The sequence below is a fragment of the Neolamprologus multifasciatus genome, chromosome 16 (assembly GCF_963576455.1).
Source record: "Neolamprologus multifasciatus chromosome 16, fNeoMul1.2, whole genome shotgun sequence".
In the NCBI taxonomy this organism is placed as follows: Eukaryota; Metazoa; Chordata; class Actinopteri; order Cichliformes; family Cichlidae; genus Neolamprologus; species Neolamprologus multifasciatus.
The window spans coordinates 27582484-27600944 of record NC_140454.1 but is presented as its reverse complement, the minus strand read 5'-3'; the positions used below and the strand labels follow the sequence as shown (position 1 = coordinate 27600944).

Here is an 18461-nt window from a genome sequence, read left to right as displayed (position 1 = left end):
AGGTTGATTAACCCAAATGTCCCAGAAAGACAGATGAACTGAAATTTCTGCAGGATAAATGCTGCAAAACCTGTCACTCCTGCTGTTTCTAAAGATCTACAAGAGTTTAGCCTTTAAGAGTTCTTCCTGCTGTGTGTTCAGAAAAGACATGAAAAGTACATTTTATTGTGTTTATTCTGACTTGGACAACTTTTTGAGGCATCCTGGTGATTCTGGAGGGTTCAAACAGCAGTAATAAATCAGCAGGATTTAACAGTCGCCACGTTTCTCCCTTTCACAGACAAGCTTTAGTCTCATGGAAAATGATCCTCCAGGTATTTATGGCTCGTGCCACAGCTCAGATCTTCAAAGGTCATCAAGTGTAATAATTAATTATAATTAATTATAAATGAGTCAAAGTCCTGTTTCTTCAAAACATCAAAATGTTTAAAAAAAAAGTTTTCCACAAACAGGATAAATTATAAAGTGCTGTTAAGAATTAGCTGGCTTTCAGATTGCAGTTATTGTAGTGCAGTAAATTACAATGAATTTTCTTTTTTTTAAAGGACGGTTTTTTGACTTAAAAGTACTCGTCCCCTCCATGAGTGACTTCTGTTCCGTGTTTGGGGGTTAAACATCAACATCATGTACAGAACACATTCAAAATAAAGTCCAGGGTTCCCTTTGGGTGCAGTGAGGAGTTACAGCAGTCTGTGTTGAAGGCATGTTTGTTTTAACTGGATGGTGTAGAAACTGTTCCTGGCTGCATGTGGCGTCGTTCTTCGTGAAAAGCTCGCTGGATGTTCAGAGCATTTGAGAGGCTGCAGGCTGGATCGAGCAGTCGCCAGTCCCGTCTTCACCGTACTCCACAATCTTCATGTTCCCACCAAAATGTGGCTCCACACAGTTTAAAGTTACTGCGAGTGACCTGTGAGGCGAACAGAAACGAGTCTCAGAGCGCAAACAAACACTGACAGACTTGTTTTCTGGAAGCAAAGCAGTTAGTTTAAAGAAAAGGATTAAGACTAAACATGTGGACTCAAAGGAGCTCTGTGGGACACTTAGCATCTTAGCTGCAGATTTAGAAGTTAAAGCACAAACCTCTTAGCGATCTGCAATCTCCTGATTTCCACACGTTTTAAAAAGTCATAGAAACAAGTGCAGTTTACCAGCAGGAAAATCAGAGCATTGTGAGAATGTATACCTCCACCAAGGCTAAAACTGGGACAGGAAGTGAGTTCCTGAATACCACCTGAAAGTATATGTAGATCTATCTGTAAACAAATGAAGCCAGCTTTTTAACTTTGACCTATCTTGTTTTAGAAAAGAATCCTAAAAGACTTCCTTGGTAGAGGCATACAGGAATAACTGCAGTCGCATGCCCACACACAACCAGGCTGGTCTGACTCAGATTTAATTGATCTGAAATGTAGGTTTTGCAAAAAAAACCAACAACTTTGTCAAAGACTCTAAAACCTAATGAAAATAATAAAAAAAAAAAAAAACAGAATGTGAAGAATTAACCGCTAAGACATTATGTACGAGACAACTGTGGTGTTGTATTGCAAGAATATCAGGTGAAATTGAAATGTACTGTCATGTAATACCACTAAGAACCACAAGGCGGTGCAGTGAGCAAGTGTAGCACGTAATTCCTGTTAACGTGACAGAAAAAGATTTATGGAAATTCAGTTGTAGCGTTGTTTCCTCACATTCTGTTTACAACTTTAGGAAGGATTAAAAGTATCATTAATTTGACCTATTTTGCTTTAACTTATTTCATGTTATGCAGGCTGTTTTAAACACTCAGTGTCACACAGTTTTTTCTATTCTTTGATCTCTGTGATGTCAGAGAGATGGAAAATCAGAAGCTCTGCTCACTTGTTCAAGCATTCTGCTTATAAGGACAGCCAGTAGGAAGGCAGTTGGCTTAAAGGGGGAGGGGCTAAAAAAGCTTGTTGTCCAAGCATGAGCTAGAGAAGGATTACTTTGAACCAAGAATCATGCAAAGCTGCTGTAGCAGAATAAATATGAACAGAACAGTTCTGCTTTAAAGTAGTTTCTAACGAGTGAGGACATCTGCGTCGGTTAAAGACGTAAACACACCGTGTTAGTAAAGCTTTTAATATGTAAACATGCCCCAAGTCGAAACTCAAGTGTCACGCACGCCATGCAGCGGCAAATGTCGGACCTTAGTGGTCCACTCTGCTGGGGGGAGGGCTGGGATGGACCCCCCAGGGCGCGCTGTTCATATTCTTTCCTAAACCTGTTGTCAGTAAGTGAGGAGATTGTGAGTGAGTGAGGGGGAAATTCTCCAACAATGAAACAGTTAACAGCTAAAGTCACTTCCTGCATGCAGTGGCTTACCGCTGCCGTTGTAGCAGGGCTCTGTGGTCTCCCAATTCATGGCTTTCTGGACGGCCTTCTTCCAGCGAGCGAAGCGGTACTCGCTCTCTGTTTGTGACGAGGAAACAAGTGTAAGTCATGTCGTCATAGTAACATCCACCAAATGCAGCAAATTACACTTAAAAGTCACTGAGTGGAAAACACTGAGATTACAGATTCAGTCAAAACTGATTTAAAGCTAAAGCTGTGTAAAAATAATAAGCTACACAAATATTTCTAAGCTCTTCACATTTGATGCCATTGCAAAGCAAAGACCACAAAACAGCACAGAGTGACATTGTTTTGAATTTTACTGCCCAGCAAATAACAAAAGAACATTTACATTACTTGAAAAATAAACACATCTGAATATATCTGCTAATTTTAAAGCTGATGGTAAAATAAGGAACATTTTCTCTGCACAAAGAAAAACACCATCATGCGCCTGAAGGGGGGAGGAGCCAGCCAATCAACCATCAGTTATGTTGACTCTTGCAGCATGTTACTGTCACGGGATAAAAACCAACTTTAAGTTCACTTTAATCTATTAAATGGAAAATTAATGTTTTACACAGTGTTTTATTTCACTGTAAATGTTTAACAGCATCTGGACAAACAGAAACAACGGCTGACACTGTAAATTCTAAATAACATAGTGCTGCAGAACATTAACCAAAACTTGAGGCCATCCTGCTCTGTGTTCTATTATCTGCTGTATGTCCTGTGTCATGTATGTCATATGATCCCATTACAAGCTTTTCACTCTCGCAGTCTTACCCTCAGGGTTTATCTGAGGCTCGTATCTCTCAGATGTGACATGTGGGAGCTGACCGGGACTCAGGCTCCATACGCCTATGCCCTCTGCTGCCCCCGCCGCCATGGCTACACCCAGAGCTGTGGTCTCGGACATGGTGGGTCGAACTGGAGCAACGTAAGACGGACGGTTAGAGAGTGACAGAGAGACATGATCGCTCTCATTCCCCCTGAGAGCGATCAGGCTCATCACTTCCTGTATTCTGGTTGTTATTTAAATGCAAAAATTCTTCATTTCCATAATATTTTTGGTGAAATCTTCAAGTCAGTGATTTTTTTTAAAAATTTTTTTAAAAGTTAGTTGTAGGAAGTCATCAGGTTGACATCAGCCATGTTGTATTTTCAAAGTAAAAGCTTCCATGTAGTTTTAGACTTTTTAAAGAGTCATTTTCTTTCAAATAAAATCTTCTTGTCAGCTATTACAAATTAACTACGTACTTTGACACCCAAGTTACAGAAATTAAAGGAGAACATAGGCAAATTCCGTGCAGCTACTGCGAGGAACAAAAAAAAAACCTTTAGTGCTACACTGGTTTTTACAAAAAGTACCTTTAATATATCTTCAGTTCATGAGGTCATGTTGTGGTTTTGTAAAATGTCCAAACTACTCAGGGGAGTAGTGCTGCTATTTTTGTTTTTTTGTGTGTTACTAGTCAGATCTATCATCCAGATAGTGACTGATTGTTTTTTCAAAAGTGCAGACTGTGAGTAAAGAACAATCTTTACCCTCAGACAGTGAGGACATTTTGTCATTTCTACATGTGACTAAACTCGTCACAGTGAACCAGGCGGTCACTGGAGTCTCTAGTAAAGTCTCTAACAATCAAAAGGAGCAGCTGTTCAGCTTTGATGGGAAACATCTTACAGGTGATAAAATCATCCACTTACACAATGCTGGCAAAGTATTCCAATGAACAGGAAGATATGTGCGTGTAAAGTCAATTCATGTTTAACTGGTGGCACGTCATGTGTGCACAGCAAAGTTAGCACAGGTACATTTCTGCCTTTACCTTCGACCTGTATATCAAAGTGTTTGTTTTAAATGGGTCAAATATCAGAATGGACAGTTTAAAGTTCAGGTTCGATTTTAAAACACAGAGTTACTCTGAGTGTGTGTGCGTTTAGTAGTCGTACCTACAGGGATGCAGAGGATGTCGGCCTGCAGCTGCATCAGTAATCTGTTTGACGTCATCCCTCCGTCCACCTTAAGCTGCGTCAGAGGGACCCCGCTGTCCTGATTCATTGCATCAAGAATCTAACACGCACACACACACACACGCACACACACTTCAATTCAACTACTGCTTTTAAACCCGTCTCTAAGCCCTCTTTATTAACTCTTGTTGCATCTGAAATTCAGCCTAGCTGAAAAACTACCATGCTCTGATATAGTGTTCAGTAAGCAAACCTGTATGTATCATAAACTCACGTTACACCTATGTGATCAATGCTTAGTGATAGCCCGGTTACACTCTTGTGTATCTTCTCGTTCTAGGGATGAGAAGAGGAGGCTCACCTCTCTGGTCTGGAAGCAGACGGCCTCCAGAGCAGCGAATGCCAAGTGGTTCCTGTTGGTGAACTGTGTGAGCCCACAGATGATGCTGCAAAACAGAGAAAGCAAAACTTTAATACTTTAATACAGAGACCAAACATTAAACTGTTCCACATTTACTACTGTGTTATTGGGCAGCACAGCCAAGCTCTGTCATGTTTTTGTGGCCTTGTGTTTTGTGTTTTTTTGTCATTGGATAGATATAGAATCACATGATCTTAAAACAACCTCTCCCCACATGTTCATACTTTGACACAGATAAAAAAAAATAAGAAGCAGACTGTTAATCTGATTGCTAAACACCGGATTTACATTAGAAGGAGCAGAAGCTTCATTTAAGGTTTTAAAAAGAGTCCAAATGTGCATCCTCCAAACTCTGTTATTGTGTCTTTTGAGGAACTGAAATTTAATGTGAATATACTAAATGTCTTTAAATATCGAGCAGCTGAGATGTTTTGTAGAAGCTCATCTGCATAAGTCACTTAACAGATCCCGACAAAAAAGCCCACCTGTTCGATTACCAGTGAGGGTGTCATCTCAGAGTTTATAATCAGCTTCCATCCTGTTTATTATTAATGCCGAATGCACAAAATGTGGGTGTGGATTTTCCTACATTAGCTTTGGGGTTCCTCAGGGCTCAGCACCAGGCTCATAGCTGATCTTTTAACACATGCACTGTTATACATAGAAATATAACCATTTCAACAAGCGTTCAAGCATAAAGGATTTCCTCAGTTTAGAATGAGCCTGGGCCGACTCGCTCACCCTCTTGCGCTGGGCTCCCAGTAGGGAGCGTAGAGCCCCGAAAAAGCTGGCACGAAGTAACAGCCGTACGACGTTCCTGCTGCCGCTGCCAGTTTCTCTGAAAGAGAGGACAACAGGAGACAGAAGCAGACGTGATATTCAAGCACAAACCCCAGGGCCGAGTCCTGAATGTAATCAATGATGAAGTGCACGTACCGATCTCTGAGGACGACTGCACCATCCCCATGTTGTCCTTCAACCACCGTACCACTGCCCCTGCTATGGCCACCGACCCCTGCAGGAAACAAGAAAATAACAGCAGACCCCAAAAATCAGTCCAGAGCACAGACGGCTGTCACCGATCAGAGTTACATAATAGAGGCCACCACACACCTCGAGGGCATAGCAGGCCGGCTCGTCTTTTCCCAGTTTGTAGGCAACTGTGGTGAGCAGGCCGTGGTCTGAGATCACAGGCTGACAGATCACATGAAAATTATTACTGAGAGGGTGAAATATTTCTCACTAAAATTGTTATAGCAATAAATATATATTTTAAAAACAACATCTTACCTTGGTGCCCGTGTTTCTGAGCAGGAAGCAGCCAGTCCCATACCTTTACATGAGAATAAAACAGAAGAGTTAGACAAGCGATTGGTTTATTGGGGACATTAACTCATCTACAGTGTGGGTGCGCTGGTGTTTTGATTTTTGATATTCGCCACACTTAACAGATTTAGTCTGTAGTGTCACATTTTGGCAGGTTTACAGCCAACCTGGGTATATTTGTTTTACGTTTCATGTCCACTTCCACTCGCTGGTTAGATTTAGAGAAAGCAGGTGGTCTGGGTTAAAACACACCTTAGCAACAGGAACAGAAATCGGGGGACAAAAATAAAGAAATGAGTACTCTTTCTGACTCCAATCAAGCACCTTTCTTGGGTTAGTTACTGCGACTTCTATCTCACAGAGTTGATGAGTCAGGAGGTGGGGAGATTACTCAGTTGATTGAGCAGGCACTGAGCGATGATTAAATCCACTGACTTAGCGTTTTGTTATAAACTGATAAATTTGTATGTTAACTGCTACAGTTTACTAAGTACTACCTTTCTTTAGAGTGAAAATAGCGACTTTACAATTTACTGAAACACAGCAGAGACACATTTGAAGAGAACTCAATCGTATCAGTGTAGTGCAATTTAACCCAGTCCACGTATCCCTATGATGATATTTATTAACAGCCTCAAATGTCATGTAATGTATTTTGCCAAGGTGAAAAAAAACAATCTCTGTATTGAACATCGAAAAACAATGAATTGACGTCACTGTGATAAGGAAGGGAGCAGAGTGCTTACGTGTTTTTGGCCTGGCCTTCGTTGAAGCACATCTGACCAACCAGAGCAGCCGACTGGTCACCGAGACACTGACAGATCAAGTAGGACGTGTAAACAGTCAGAGATGAGTGGATACAACCGCAAACATATCTGCTTCATCCTGGAAGCTCCAACCCAGCAGTTAACATAATTTTAAACCCACAGCCAGAAAATGACCTTGTGAAAATGCAACAGTGTGTTTCTGATCTACCCCACTAAACCTACATAGTGATATGACCATTAAAATGTACCCAGAATGCACTTTTTAAGTTTCAAGGGAATTATGAGAAAACAGATCAAACAACCAGGACACCAATGCTTGTTTCTGTTCCTCTACTCTACAGAGATGAAACTGCTGCAGCTCATTCAAACTACAACAGACCTCATGATGCTGATGCTCAGAGACGGTTATTTTTCTTTTAAATTGATTTGGTTGCAGCTTAAATGTGTTTTGCAGCCCTGAACTGGTCCTGCTGACATCTCCTGTACTTATGGAGCTAGTTCAGACCCGCCCACGTGTACTTGGTGGGCCTGAACTGTGAAAGAGAGTGTGAAGATACCGCTTTTGCTTGGCTTCATTACATACAAAACAAATCAGCTGATTCTGAGGTGTCACAGGGCAGATTTTTCATTGGTCGAGCGAAATGGTCTCTACTCAGAAAAAAAAAAAAGTTGGAGGGAGCCATGCGTCGCTCCAGCACAGCGACAGCCTCACAGCTGAACACAGACAGATGTGACTCATTAAACAAAGTTGCATAAGAGGGAAAAGCTCTTACCCCTGAGATTGGAACTCCTGCAAGTGAGCCGGATTTCTGGTTAGGAGACAGAAATGTGGACATGTTTAGATTCTGGATAAATGACCGCTGAGCTCAGTGCGACACAAAGAATGATATGAAAACCTTTAAGATGAAGCAGGAGGCCGTTACCTGTGCAGGGAATCAGGCTCGTGTAGCCAAGTATGCATCACACTGAGTTATCAGTGGTAATTACAGTTTAATAAAGCCCCACAAGCGTCAAAGTGAGCATAGGATACTTTTATTATTTTAAACGAACTGAACCCTTTCTAGTTTTATCAGAACTGATTATTTATTCATTAATTCCAGTCCTGCATGGAAATATACGTGAAGAGGCAAAAAAGAAAAAAAAAAAAAGACCCGATCAATGAGGCAGAGAGAGAAACAAACAGCTGCTTCAGCTGATCTCTGGACCTCAGTCCACAGAGCACGTTGCATAAAAAAGCTTCAACATTAAAGTCAATGATGTTGTCGGGAGATGAGATACGAGCCGCACGGCTTCTTATCAGGATGTTTATCAGGGAGAGGCCACAGAATGGGATTTTAAACAACTCAATGAACTCTTACCTACACTCCACAAATATACTATATACACACACATGCAGAAAATATTTCTGTGTTGTGATTCACAACAAATATGTAACACGTGCATTTGCACAGAAAAAAAAAACCTATTACTGATGAGGAGTCCATGGGCCATGGATGAGGTGCCTGCACCCCTGAAGGGCCATGGACAGGGTTTAAAATGGACCTCTGCAAGTGTGTAATTACACAAGCGGTCCAAATATATTTAAGGCAAAAATACTGCATTAACTTATCTAAACAGTTTGTGCTTTGGGAGCTTTTTGGAGTATTTTAAATACAATTATCTGAACAACAATAATACGACCGCTGTGCATTGATTCGTACTTCCAGACTGTCCAAGGAGGTTAAGCTCCAGGTTTGGTGAAATTCTAGGCATACACTGTACCCACACAGTTTGTGGCTGTAGGTTGCTAACCAAGCCATATAGGTTTAGTTGGAAATGTAGGAATCCACCTTCAGAAGTCCAGCATGGTGACATTTATCCTTTATATGGAAAGAGGTTAAAAACACTAATTAATATGATTTATGTAGGAAAAATATCTACTGAATTAATTTAAATGTAATTAATTAAAAAAATGTAGGATGGGATGAACTCATGTGTGCTTCTGGATGTATGGAAAAAACTGTGCAGCATAAATCCATCAGAATAATAAACGTTCAGCTGGAAATCTTCAGCAGACCTTCACTATCTACACTGTCTGTACATTATCTGCTCTCCTGATGCTTCTTATCAAATTTTATAGCCATTACAGTAATAACAACATTTAACGAGACCATTCACCAGAAATATTTATGGTTTGTGTCGGTATCAGGTTGCACTGATTTCACATATCTCTTGTTTGAGTTGTAGAGGGAAAAAAAAGGTTGTTTCAGGTCTGTGACCTCAAAACACAAATGGTGTCACAGAAACAAACACACAGCGTGCTGTGAGGCGTATCTGAGCTCACCATCCAGCCGTATATCTCAGACGAGCTTCTGACGCTGGGCAGGATTTCCATCGGGATGTCAAAGTACCTGAAAGGAGCATAGCAGGAGTCTGTCATGAGGTTTTAGGTTTATAATAAAAGCAAACACAAAGGCACTTATAGTTTTTCTTTTTTTTTTGATGAGGTCTTTGTTCTATTTTCTGTCCTGTTGTTCTGTGTTTTAATCCCCAGATTGCTGCAGATGAGGAAGAACAGACAACAAAGGAGAAAGTGGCAACAATGTAACTTTAAAAATGTAGCTTTCCACACGAGGTTTCTTTAAACTTTAAATATAAATCAAATCAATTAAAAACAAGGCAGACATTGATCGGATGCCAAGTTAAGCCCGTCCAGCCCGTCTCCAAGGGCAACCTGCAGCCTCAACGTAGGGGGCAACGAGGATTGGCCTGGGCAAACCACAAGCAATCAAAAGCAAACTACACGAGAGCTCCTCACCAATACAGGAAGGATGTCCGGTGTAAAATCTTTTACAATCGAATATATGACTCAGATTATTTCCTTACTGGGATGGTTAAGTCTGCATGAAGGCACGTGAGCCACTTTAGTAACCTCTAAGCAGAGCAGCAAGATGAAGAAGAAGAAGAAGAAGAATCATGACTGAAATTAAATCTGGAGGAGGAGTTCAACAAAACAGAGCTAAAACAGAGTGTTTGTTTCTGTCTCACTAAAGCTGGAGAGCCGACTCTGAATAATCAGGTGAAGACCAGTCCATTCTTTCTGTGCTTTTATGACTCAAAAGAAATAAAATGTATTGGTGCAGCGTTTTTTTCCACTGCTTCAACGCTCAGCCAACTGCATAAAACAAGAGATGGCTCATTAACTCCCTCAATGGGAAGTGAATGAGCTTTTACTGGAGTGTGCAAACAGATACGCAGACGATAACCTTAAATGCTTTATTCTGTGTGTGACAATTAAGCAGCAACCTCCAGGGCTAAAACATGAAACCAAAAACTGCAGTTCCTTTAGCCGCCACTTGAGACTGACTGCATTAAAAACTTAGTCCATCCCCAAAACATCCAATTTTACAGCAGAAATAAAGACATAACATATGCATCACTCATCTGTTTAAGTTGCAATAAAGTTTGCATTATTAGGGGTGTGGCGTCTCTGACAGATGGATGGCGACACAGGTAGCTGTAGCTGCTAGCTCTTTGCTAGGCTTCACCCGGCCTGAACTAGACCTCTGTTCTGTGTTTGTGCTGTTGGAGCCTTTTATTACCTAATATTTAATTCAGATGAATTCAGTTGTTATTTAATGTTATTAACACTAATTCGTTGGCTCTCTGATGCTCTTATATAGTTTGTTTGCTAACCTAGCTAGCTAGCATTAGCCAATAACACAGCTTTTCAGGCCCTTCGTGCAAATATGGTCACTCTGGCTCCACAATCCAACATGGCAGTGGCCAAAACATTTGGATAGGCTGTGGCACCCATCCTTTATATACAGTCTATAGTGTGCAGGGTATAGTGTGAATCACCTGCAGAGTTCAGGATCCCAGTCCATGGTGTGAATGTTGAAGAGCATGGTGCGACTGGCATTTGAAACGTCTGTACAGTGGACCCCGCCGTTCTTTCCCCCTGTCAGACACTGGGGGGTGGAGGGGTGGGGGTGTTAAAAGAACAAATCACACACTCATGACAGAAGTAGAGGTACAGGTTCAGGTCTTACCCAGATGATCCAGGAGTCCACCGTGCCAAACATGGCACGCTGGCTCAGGAAAGCCTCATGCACCTCGTCCACGTTGTCCAGCAGCCATCGCAGCTTCACCGCACTGAAGTAAGTGCTGATGGGAAGGCCTGTTTTATGCTGTGGAGATTAAGACAATAGAAACAGAGATCAGAAAGATATTTCAACAAAGAAAGAGTCCCGCATTCTTTCAGATTTCTGATTCAAAGTAGATAAAGTCACTACTACACCTCCAAGTGTTCCTCTGACCCACACAACTTGCCCTGATTAAGCTGTTACCAATTTCTTATCAATCATCTCTCACCCTGAGGTGGTTCTTGTTTCTTCCCGGAGCTTTGTTAATGAGCCTCTCTACCGTCGACTGAGTACGAAGGTCCAGCCAAACTAAACACAAAGCAGGAGAGGAGAAAGATTCAAACACGGGAACCCAAAACACTGGCATTAGTTTTGTGAGAAAACAGCAACCTCAATATGTAGTTGTAGATCTAAGCTTCATAAAGACTAACTCTTTAATCAGAGGCCAGGCTGTCTCAGCGTAATGAATAAAAACTGAGTAATGAGGAAACATTTTCCTCAGTTTCTAAAGAAATGGCAGGAATGAGGAGGACCAGCTGAAGTTTGAGACAACACAAGAACTTTGTTTAACTAATCACGCTCCTTACAGCCCTCTGACCTGATCTTCATTTAAATTCTGTGGTTAAACCTCAAAGAGGATCCAAGGCAACAGAGCTCCAGGTCTTTTTCAGGATGGATGAGAAATGAGACTCTCAGCTCAGCGTTCCCAGGGTTTGTTTGAATGGGCATGGGCATAATCCCAACTCTAATTTTAGCTTCTTTATTTTTCATCTTTCTGGAAGAACAAGGCCCTCCACAATGTATTAGTGAACAATGTCCTTGCTTTTATTTTGAAAGATTGGTCACTATTAACCAGCTAAACTTGAGCCCTTCCTGTCTAAGGTTTCAATTTGTGATATTTTATTATATATACACTTCTACTAGCCAGGCTGCTGGTGCAGCTGTGTGGTCATTTTCACACATGAACTCTGGAGCACACTGTAGAACCAGGTCGGGATTTTTCCCCAGTTGAGCTTCATCACACAAAGCACAGCAGGAAAGTAAAATGCCGCTTTGAAAATACAACTTTTGCAAGAGTGAATCCCGCAGGAGGCAAAACAGGAGACCGTGTGGACTTTGTATGAGCAAACCAGCACGTTAAATTCTGTTTAATTTTCAACCTAACTTGGATATGGGAGTTCTGCACCTCTGTGTGATGATGCTGTGGTGCATTTTTTGAAAATGGCTAACATTAATCTGAGAGCCCGACTTAAACTTCAAGTTATTGCAAACTGCAAATAGATAGTAAATTATCCCAAACAGAGCATATCAATAAGATAGCTGCTAAAAACAGTTTGAAATCAGGTTATATCATCAGACCCACTAATAACACCAAAAACCAGGAAAACTGGATTTAACAACATCTGTCTGTCAGCTTCTGATCACAGCGACAAACTGACACAATGAATCTGGACTTATTTTTACTACCATTCCACACATTGTCATTGTTGTCATGGCAAAAAGTGATTGCCGGTATTTAGATTGAAGAGATTTCTTCCTGTTAAAAGGGAGTTTTCCCTCCCCACTGTTACCATGTGCGTGCTCACAGCGGGTGGTATGATTGTAGGGGGTTTCTCTGTATAATTGTAAGGTCTTTACCTCACAATATAGAGAGATCGAGGCAACTGCTGTGGTGATTTGGTGTCATATGAAGAAAAGTGAACTGAATTTATTTTATATATGACTCCATTGTAAATCCTGTTAACTGCAGGTTATTTTCCAGCATGAACGGGGATATTAGACATAAAAAAGCCACATAAAAACATCTGCGTTCACTTTTTGGCCCAAAACCTGGTTAAATAATATGAAGGTAACACACCTTTTGAAGAAAATTGCTTTTCAGGTGCCTTTTCTTCTGCTGTGGGAACATTTTTGTTAAAAAAAACAAAACAAACTTTGCTAGCTTTTGTTGGCTGTTCGTAGCTCAAGCAGTGCTCTGATCAGTGAACAGCTGACACAACACCCCCCAGTCGAATCAGGGGACTGAAGAGCTCGCTGATAAACTGGCTTTTTAAACTGAAAGCCTGTGTGAGTGGGAGTGACTGCTGCTGGATCACAGCTCTGATGGTTTTTGGCGGGGCAGGAACAGACACGACACAGGATGCTTCAACCTGATGTAATCAAGTCATGCCCCGAGTCGTTTCCCACATTACACAATCCACTTTTTTACAGCTCGGTGAGTCTGACACCGATGTAGAAATCCTAAAATATTGATGCTGACGCTCTCACCGATGGCGTTGTAGAGCGGCTCGCCGGTGTCTTTGTCCCAAACCAGGGTCGTCTCTCTCTGATTGGTCACTCCCACCGCTGGAAACAAAAAAAAAGATAAATATCAATGAATTTGCCCCGATGCCCTCATTTTCTAACCCCTGTCTTCCACCCGTCAGCGTCCTACCTTTGATGTTGGAGACGTCGATGTTGAGCTTGCAGAGCTTCTCGCAGGTCCTCTCAATGCACTCGTGAACAGACTGCATGATCTCCCGCGGGTCCTCCTCCACCCATCTGACCAACACGCAAACACACAGAAAACACACACATGCATGTTTAAAGCCCGTTTGAAATCTGCGACAGATGAAGTTTTGAGACTTTTCAGGATGTGAAAATCCAGAGTGCTTCAAATTTTTATGAAAAACATGATAATCAAGATCAAATTAAAACGTGAACTGCTTCAGTTTGCTATGTTCTAAATCTGGGAAGCCTATTTACTGCTTTTATAGACCAATAGAAGCATTTTAAAAACTATGATCTGGCACACCAGCCAGACCCAAGCCAATGCAGTGACTTAACAAGTGGGAGTTATCCACTTCACTCTGGATGAGCTGCAGTTTTCTGATTTTTTACTCAGACCTGTAAAGACATTGTTACAACTGTCTAACCTGTAGACGGGCATGTTAGAACTTCTTCTGACAGAAATCCTTAATTTTTTCTACATTTTAAGGTTGTAAAAAGCCGACAGTCTGTCTCTTGTAGCGGGTCACACATGCCAGCTTGTTAGGAACAAAAATAAAATAAAACCTGGACCTTAGACTCAGTTTGTTACATATCAAATAAAGTTATGTGATTAAAAGGTGGTTAAACTGTAACTTAGTAGCCTGTTAAAAAGACACCAGAGGAGGGGGGAGGTGCTGCTGTTACAAGCTTTACAGTTCTATCAATACATATCTGTCCAACTGCGAAAGACTCCTGTATAAAGCAAGAGTTACAATTCAGAAGAAAGAATATTAACAGGTTTGAGCTATTTTCATTGGGTTATATTATATTGGTAAGTGAAAATATGTGAATCAAAGCGATAAACGGTGGCGGTCCGAATGAGATTTTGAAGGATAAGACTACAAAGGAAACTCAATGTGACTGCAGGAAGAAGCTTTAGCCTCTATATGGATGAGAAGGTAAACTTAACTGCTATCACATCAAAAAAGTCAGCCAGTGCATTACTGAAAACCAGTATGTGGATGAGACAGAGGTGTTTCAGAGAAGTGGGCAGGAAGTGATGTGGACAGACCTTTTTATTTTTCAACTGTTAGGCATGCAGGTGGAAATATCTGCTGTTAACAAACATGTCCTGCTATCAGACATGCAGGTGAAATAAAATGGACAACAGCTCAAAGGATAATCTGTGAACTACTCCCAGAGAAAGACAAGCTGAAGCTTTTACAGTGGCCCTTGCAGTCCCCTGACCGCAGCATTGCCAAAAATGAATGGAGGTGTGTTTACTTTGTGCCACGGTGCCTTTCAACAACGGCTTGCAGCTTTCTCAAGAACAGCTCCTTCAAACTGCACATCCCCAAAGAAACCAACATTTAAAAAAATAAAACATAAAAACTAAACTCGTGTATAATCTGCTCTTTATCTTCAGCGTGTGCACATATTTGATTGAAGGCCCAGTGTGATGAATCTCTGTGTTTCTCTCCTCTGCTCTCTGCTTCACAGCTGAATGAGCAACATTTGATCAAAGGACAGCGTTTTTATCATCAGCTTGCTGATGGCATCGTTTTTTTGTTTTACCAGCTTCGGCCTCAGTAGACAACAGAGCCGTCACCTGAAAACTGGACTCCTGTGAGTGCACAAAGACTTGAAGTGCAAAGCATCCTGTTATTCCACCAACTATTCAAGCAACACGGATCTCAGGCTGGGTGTGCAGAGATAATAAATACTGCACATAGGTGTGCAATCTGTTGCACCGGGACAATATGGTGGATACACACAGCGTCTAATTGTGTTAATGTGAAGTTCGAGTCACTCACCCCTCTTTGGGGAAACTCTGGTTGATCTCTACTTGGTGGTGACTGATCAGTTCAGCTGTTTTTGCATTGAACACCTGCAGAAAAACACAACTCATTAGAAGCAGGAACAGAAATATTAAAAGCTTCACTTAATTAGGGAGCAAATTAAAGCTGCGACAGTTTAATTTTTCCAGTTATGTTTTTCCTTCCACCCACTGAGGAGTGGAAAGACGATATTGATCACTGGCTCGATCGCCTCTGGGTGCTGCCAGAGTATTGTAGAGAAGAAGGGAATTAACACGAGGCAGGACTTTCCCTGTCACCTGCAGTCAGACAGAAGTCAGCATTTCTTCTGATTAAGTAATAGGATAAAGCTCCGTGCAGCACCACCCTCCTCTCACTGTGCGTTCACTCAGCTACAGGAAATCCTTGTTACGCTTTTAGAACATGTGATCCAAGAGTAGTTTCAACCCTAAAAGTCTAAACTTTAGACTTCCTGACTCACTTTACACTGGAAATCTAACAGGAACAAACTCAGCCTGTAAAAAGAGAGAGCATTGATGCAAGGAGGACGTCTGATGTCATCTTAGTTCAGTGTTGCACCATCAGTGTTAAAAGTCTGAATCATCACGCTTACTGAAAACTGATGAGAACTGAACTCAGTCTGAACTTGTTTTTTTTTACCTGCTCCCAAAAAACGTGACCTCACAAATACTGATCGTTGCAAATTTCAATCAGTGCTGCGGTCCCACAGAGGACGGGGCTACGCTCACGGATTCAAAAACTAATAAGCATATAAAACAACGTCCTCTGCACCCACAGACCCAATCTGTGACAAATACACAAATAAAGCAATAAAGCTGCTTTTCTTCTGAGTTCCTCATCTTGATTTCAACTCCACTGTCAGCTGCTGACTCTAGGGCTGATTCTCAATCATTCACCCACAGCTTAGACATGTATTCTGCCCTTCTGACTGCTAATGACACCTCAAAAAAAGGAAGGGAACGCTGGATCATCAGAGCATAACTCAAAGTCATGTAAACGTCAGGGATATCAAAGTCTCCAGGTCTTCTTCTTCTCTTTTTGGCTGCGCTCCTCTGGGGTCGCCAAAGCAGATAACCTCCCTCCATCTCACCCCATCCTTCACCCAACCCTCTGCATCTGTGAACCTCCTATTCCTCCTTTCCCTCTTCCGCACACATCCAAACCAACTCAGCCTTCCCTCTCTAACTTGGCCTCCAAACTGCTCACCCTGAGCGCTCCATCTCACGTACTCATTTCTAAACTTGCGTCCAGTTGGGAAGCCGATTGTTTGCCGTGTCTCCAGGCACAGTGTCAGGAGCGTGGAGTAGACCCAGCAGCAGGGACGGTATCTGCTTATTAATGCGAGGCGGCTCAGGAGGAGTACTGCCAGAGTCAGAGGCATGTCTCTAATTGAGATATCAGATACTCTGTGAGGGTCGCATGAGGGCATTTTAGTGGGACTTGTGCTCACAGCCTGGCTGGCATTTTCCAGAGAACACCAGAACTGGCAGGTCCACCACCGATGCTCTCTTCTCAGACGAGAGCAGGTTCACAGAGTCTGGAGACACCGTGGCGAACGTTATGCTGCCTGTAACATCATCCAGCATGACCAGCCTGGCAGTGAGTCAGTGATGGTCTGGGGAGGCGTATCCTTGGAGGGTCACGCAGGCCTCCACGTGCTAGCCAACAGCACCCTGACATCTGTTACATGCCAGGTTGTCGGACCTCCTGTTTGTGCAGGGCAATGCCCGGCTTCATGTACCCGGAGTGTGCAGGCAGTTCCTGGATGATGGAGGCACTGATGCCTTTGTCTCACATTCTCCAGACCTGATTCAAACTGAGACCCTCTAGGATGTTATGAATCGATGTTTTGGACTAACACAAAAAAGTAGCACATGCAACACCGTAAAAATGCAGTAAAGTTTGTTTTTATGAGATCATTATACATGTATACACAAACGAAGGCTCTGTGACAATTTTGCCGTCGAGCCGCAGCCAAATAATCAAGAGTCAAAATCAGGCGTTAGGTTAAAGTTTTACTGCTGCTCAGAACGACCGTTATGCCAGCTGATGATGACACAGGAAAGGCCTTTATTTTCAGAGAGTTCAGCACCTGTGGACGTTTAAATCTCAAGCACCAAAAAGAAATTCATTTATGATTCATTTATGAGTAGAAGCTCTTACGTGTCAGAAAAACCCACAAATCTGAATTTCTCTCTGTGCACTCCAACAGCACTTTCACCTCCTCTGAGCCCCTCACTGCTCATGCTCTGTGCCAAAGCTCAATTTTCCAGCTGACCTGGTTGAGAAGGTCCAAATTTGTTCAAAGTGATCATTCAGCTGGACTGATTTTAGCTCTTTGTACATGCACCTGAACACCATCCAAAGCAGGTGGAAGCTACGGGTCAGTGTGCTGCTCCAGTCCACTGGTTGCTTTTTCTATTTAAATCTCTGTTTAAATAGAAACATCGTGATGTTCAAGCTTGTTTCTGTGTTTCACAACACAGACATAAGTCACGTGTTTATTTGCACTTCATCCACGATTACAGCTGTTTGGCCAAAGCCTCTGAGCACTGGACAGAGTCTCTGTAGTCTGCTGTCCCAGCTGCTCTCCCGGTCCCTGAACACAACATGAAAACAGCGAAACTTCACTAAAACTCACCAGAAACCTCGTGGAGCTCGTGCCCTGATCAATAGCAGCAACCAGCGGGTCCATTTTTATTTTCTTTTTCTTTAAAACGAGTGTTAAACACAGCCGGTGAATCTCTGCTTTAATCTAACACGACTCCTCGGTGAGATGGAGAAAGACAGACGCCCGGTGCGCACGGTGCACACTGACACACAGTCCTCCTCCTCTGCAATCACCGGAACCGGCCCGCAGCGAGCGCAGTCTCCGATTGGCTGCTCGCTCAGAAGGCGTTGGCCACACTCCGACCAATCAGCTGCGAGGGTCAAGTTCACGCAAAACAAACAACAAAAAAAAAACAAAAAAAACGAGACACATAAAAACAAAAGTAACTAAAGATAATAGATAACGGAATTTTAAAACATCTGGATCTTATTCAAAAATGCAAAAAAAACCACATTAAAAAACAAAAAATTAATATCAAATATCATTTAAAAAGTTCTACATAACAGGAACATCTTTAAACATCTCCAAATAATAATAATAAAAACAATAAAGTAAATATTTTTTTAAAAAAAA

General features: G+C 42.0%; 1 protein-coding gene across 3 annotated transcripts; it reads right to left on the bottom strand.

The window, feature by feature from the left end:
• Nucleotides 1-156: 156 nt before the first annotated feature.
• Nucleotides 157-18110, bottom strand: LOC146500964 (glycerol kinase-like). Of its 3 annotated transcripts, none has more exons than XM_085136356.1 (20): nt 17919-18110; nt 15254-15327; nt 13405-13511; nt 13239-13316; nt 11200-11279; nt 10878-11015; nt 10687-10796; nt 9170-9236; nt 7620-7655; nt 6826-6893; nt 6044-6086; nt 5867-5947; nt 5690-5768; nt 5495-5591; nt 4694-4778; nt 4312-4432; nt 3142-3285; nt 2347-2433; nt 2171-2245; nt 782-907 (listed from the first exon to the last, which is right to left on the bottom strand). In XM_085136356.1, the coding sequence occupies exons 1-19, from the start codon at nt 17970-17972 to the stop codon at nt 2172-2174; spliced, it is 1623 nt and encodes a 540-aa protein (XP_084992482.1). In that variant the 5' UTR covers nt 17973-18110; the 3' UTR covers nt 782-907; nt 2171. The 3 variants fall into 3 exon arrangements, with proteins under 3 accessions (XP_084992484.1, XP_084992482.1, XP_084992483.1); XM_085136357.1 differs by having other exon boundaries at nt 799-907; nt 2147-2245; XM_085136358.1 differs by lacking the exon at nt 2171-2245 and having other exon boundaries at nt 157-907.
• Between the last annotated feature and the right edge of the window lie 351 nt (nt 18111-18461).

Coding starts and splice junctions, on each gene's coding strand:
- LOC146500964 (XM_085136356.1), bottom strand. CDS start 17,972: ATGGACCCGCTGGTTGCTGCTATTGATCAGGGCACGAGCTCCACGAGG. Junction 7,656..9,169: donor CTGAGATATACGGCTGGATG/GTGAGCTCAGAT, acceptor TCTCCTAACCAG/AAATCCGGCTCACTTGCAGG. Junction 4,433..4,693: donor TCTGCTTCCAGACCAGAGAG/GTGAGCCTCCTC, acceptor TGTGCGTGTTAG/ATTCTTGATGCAATGAATCA.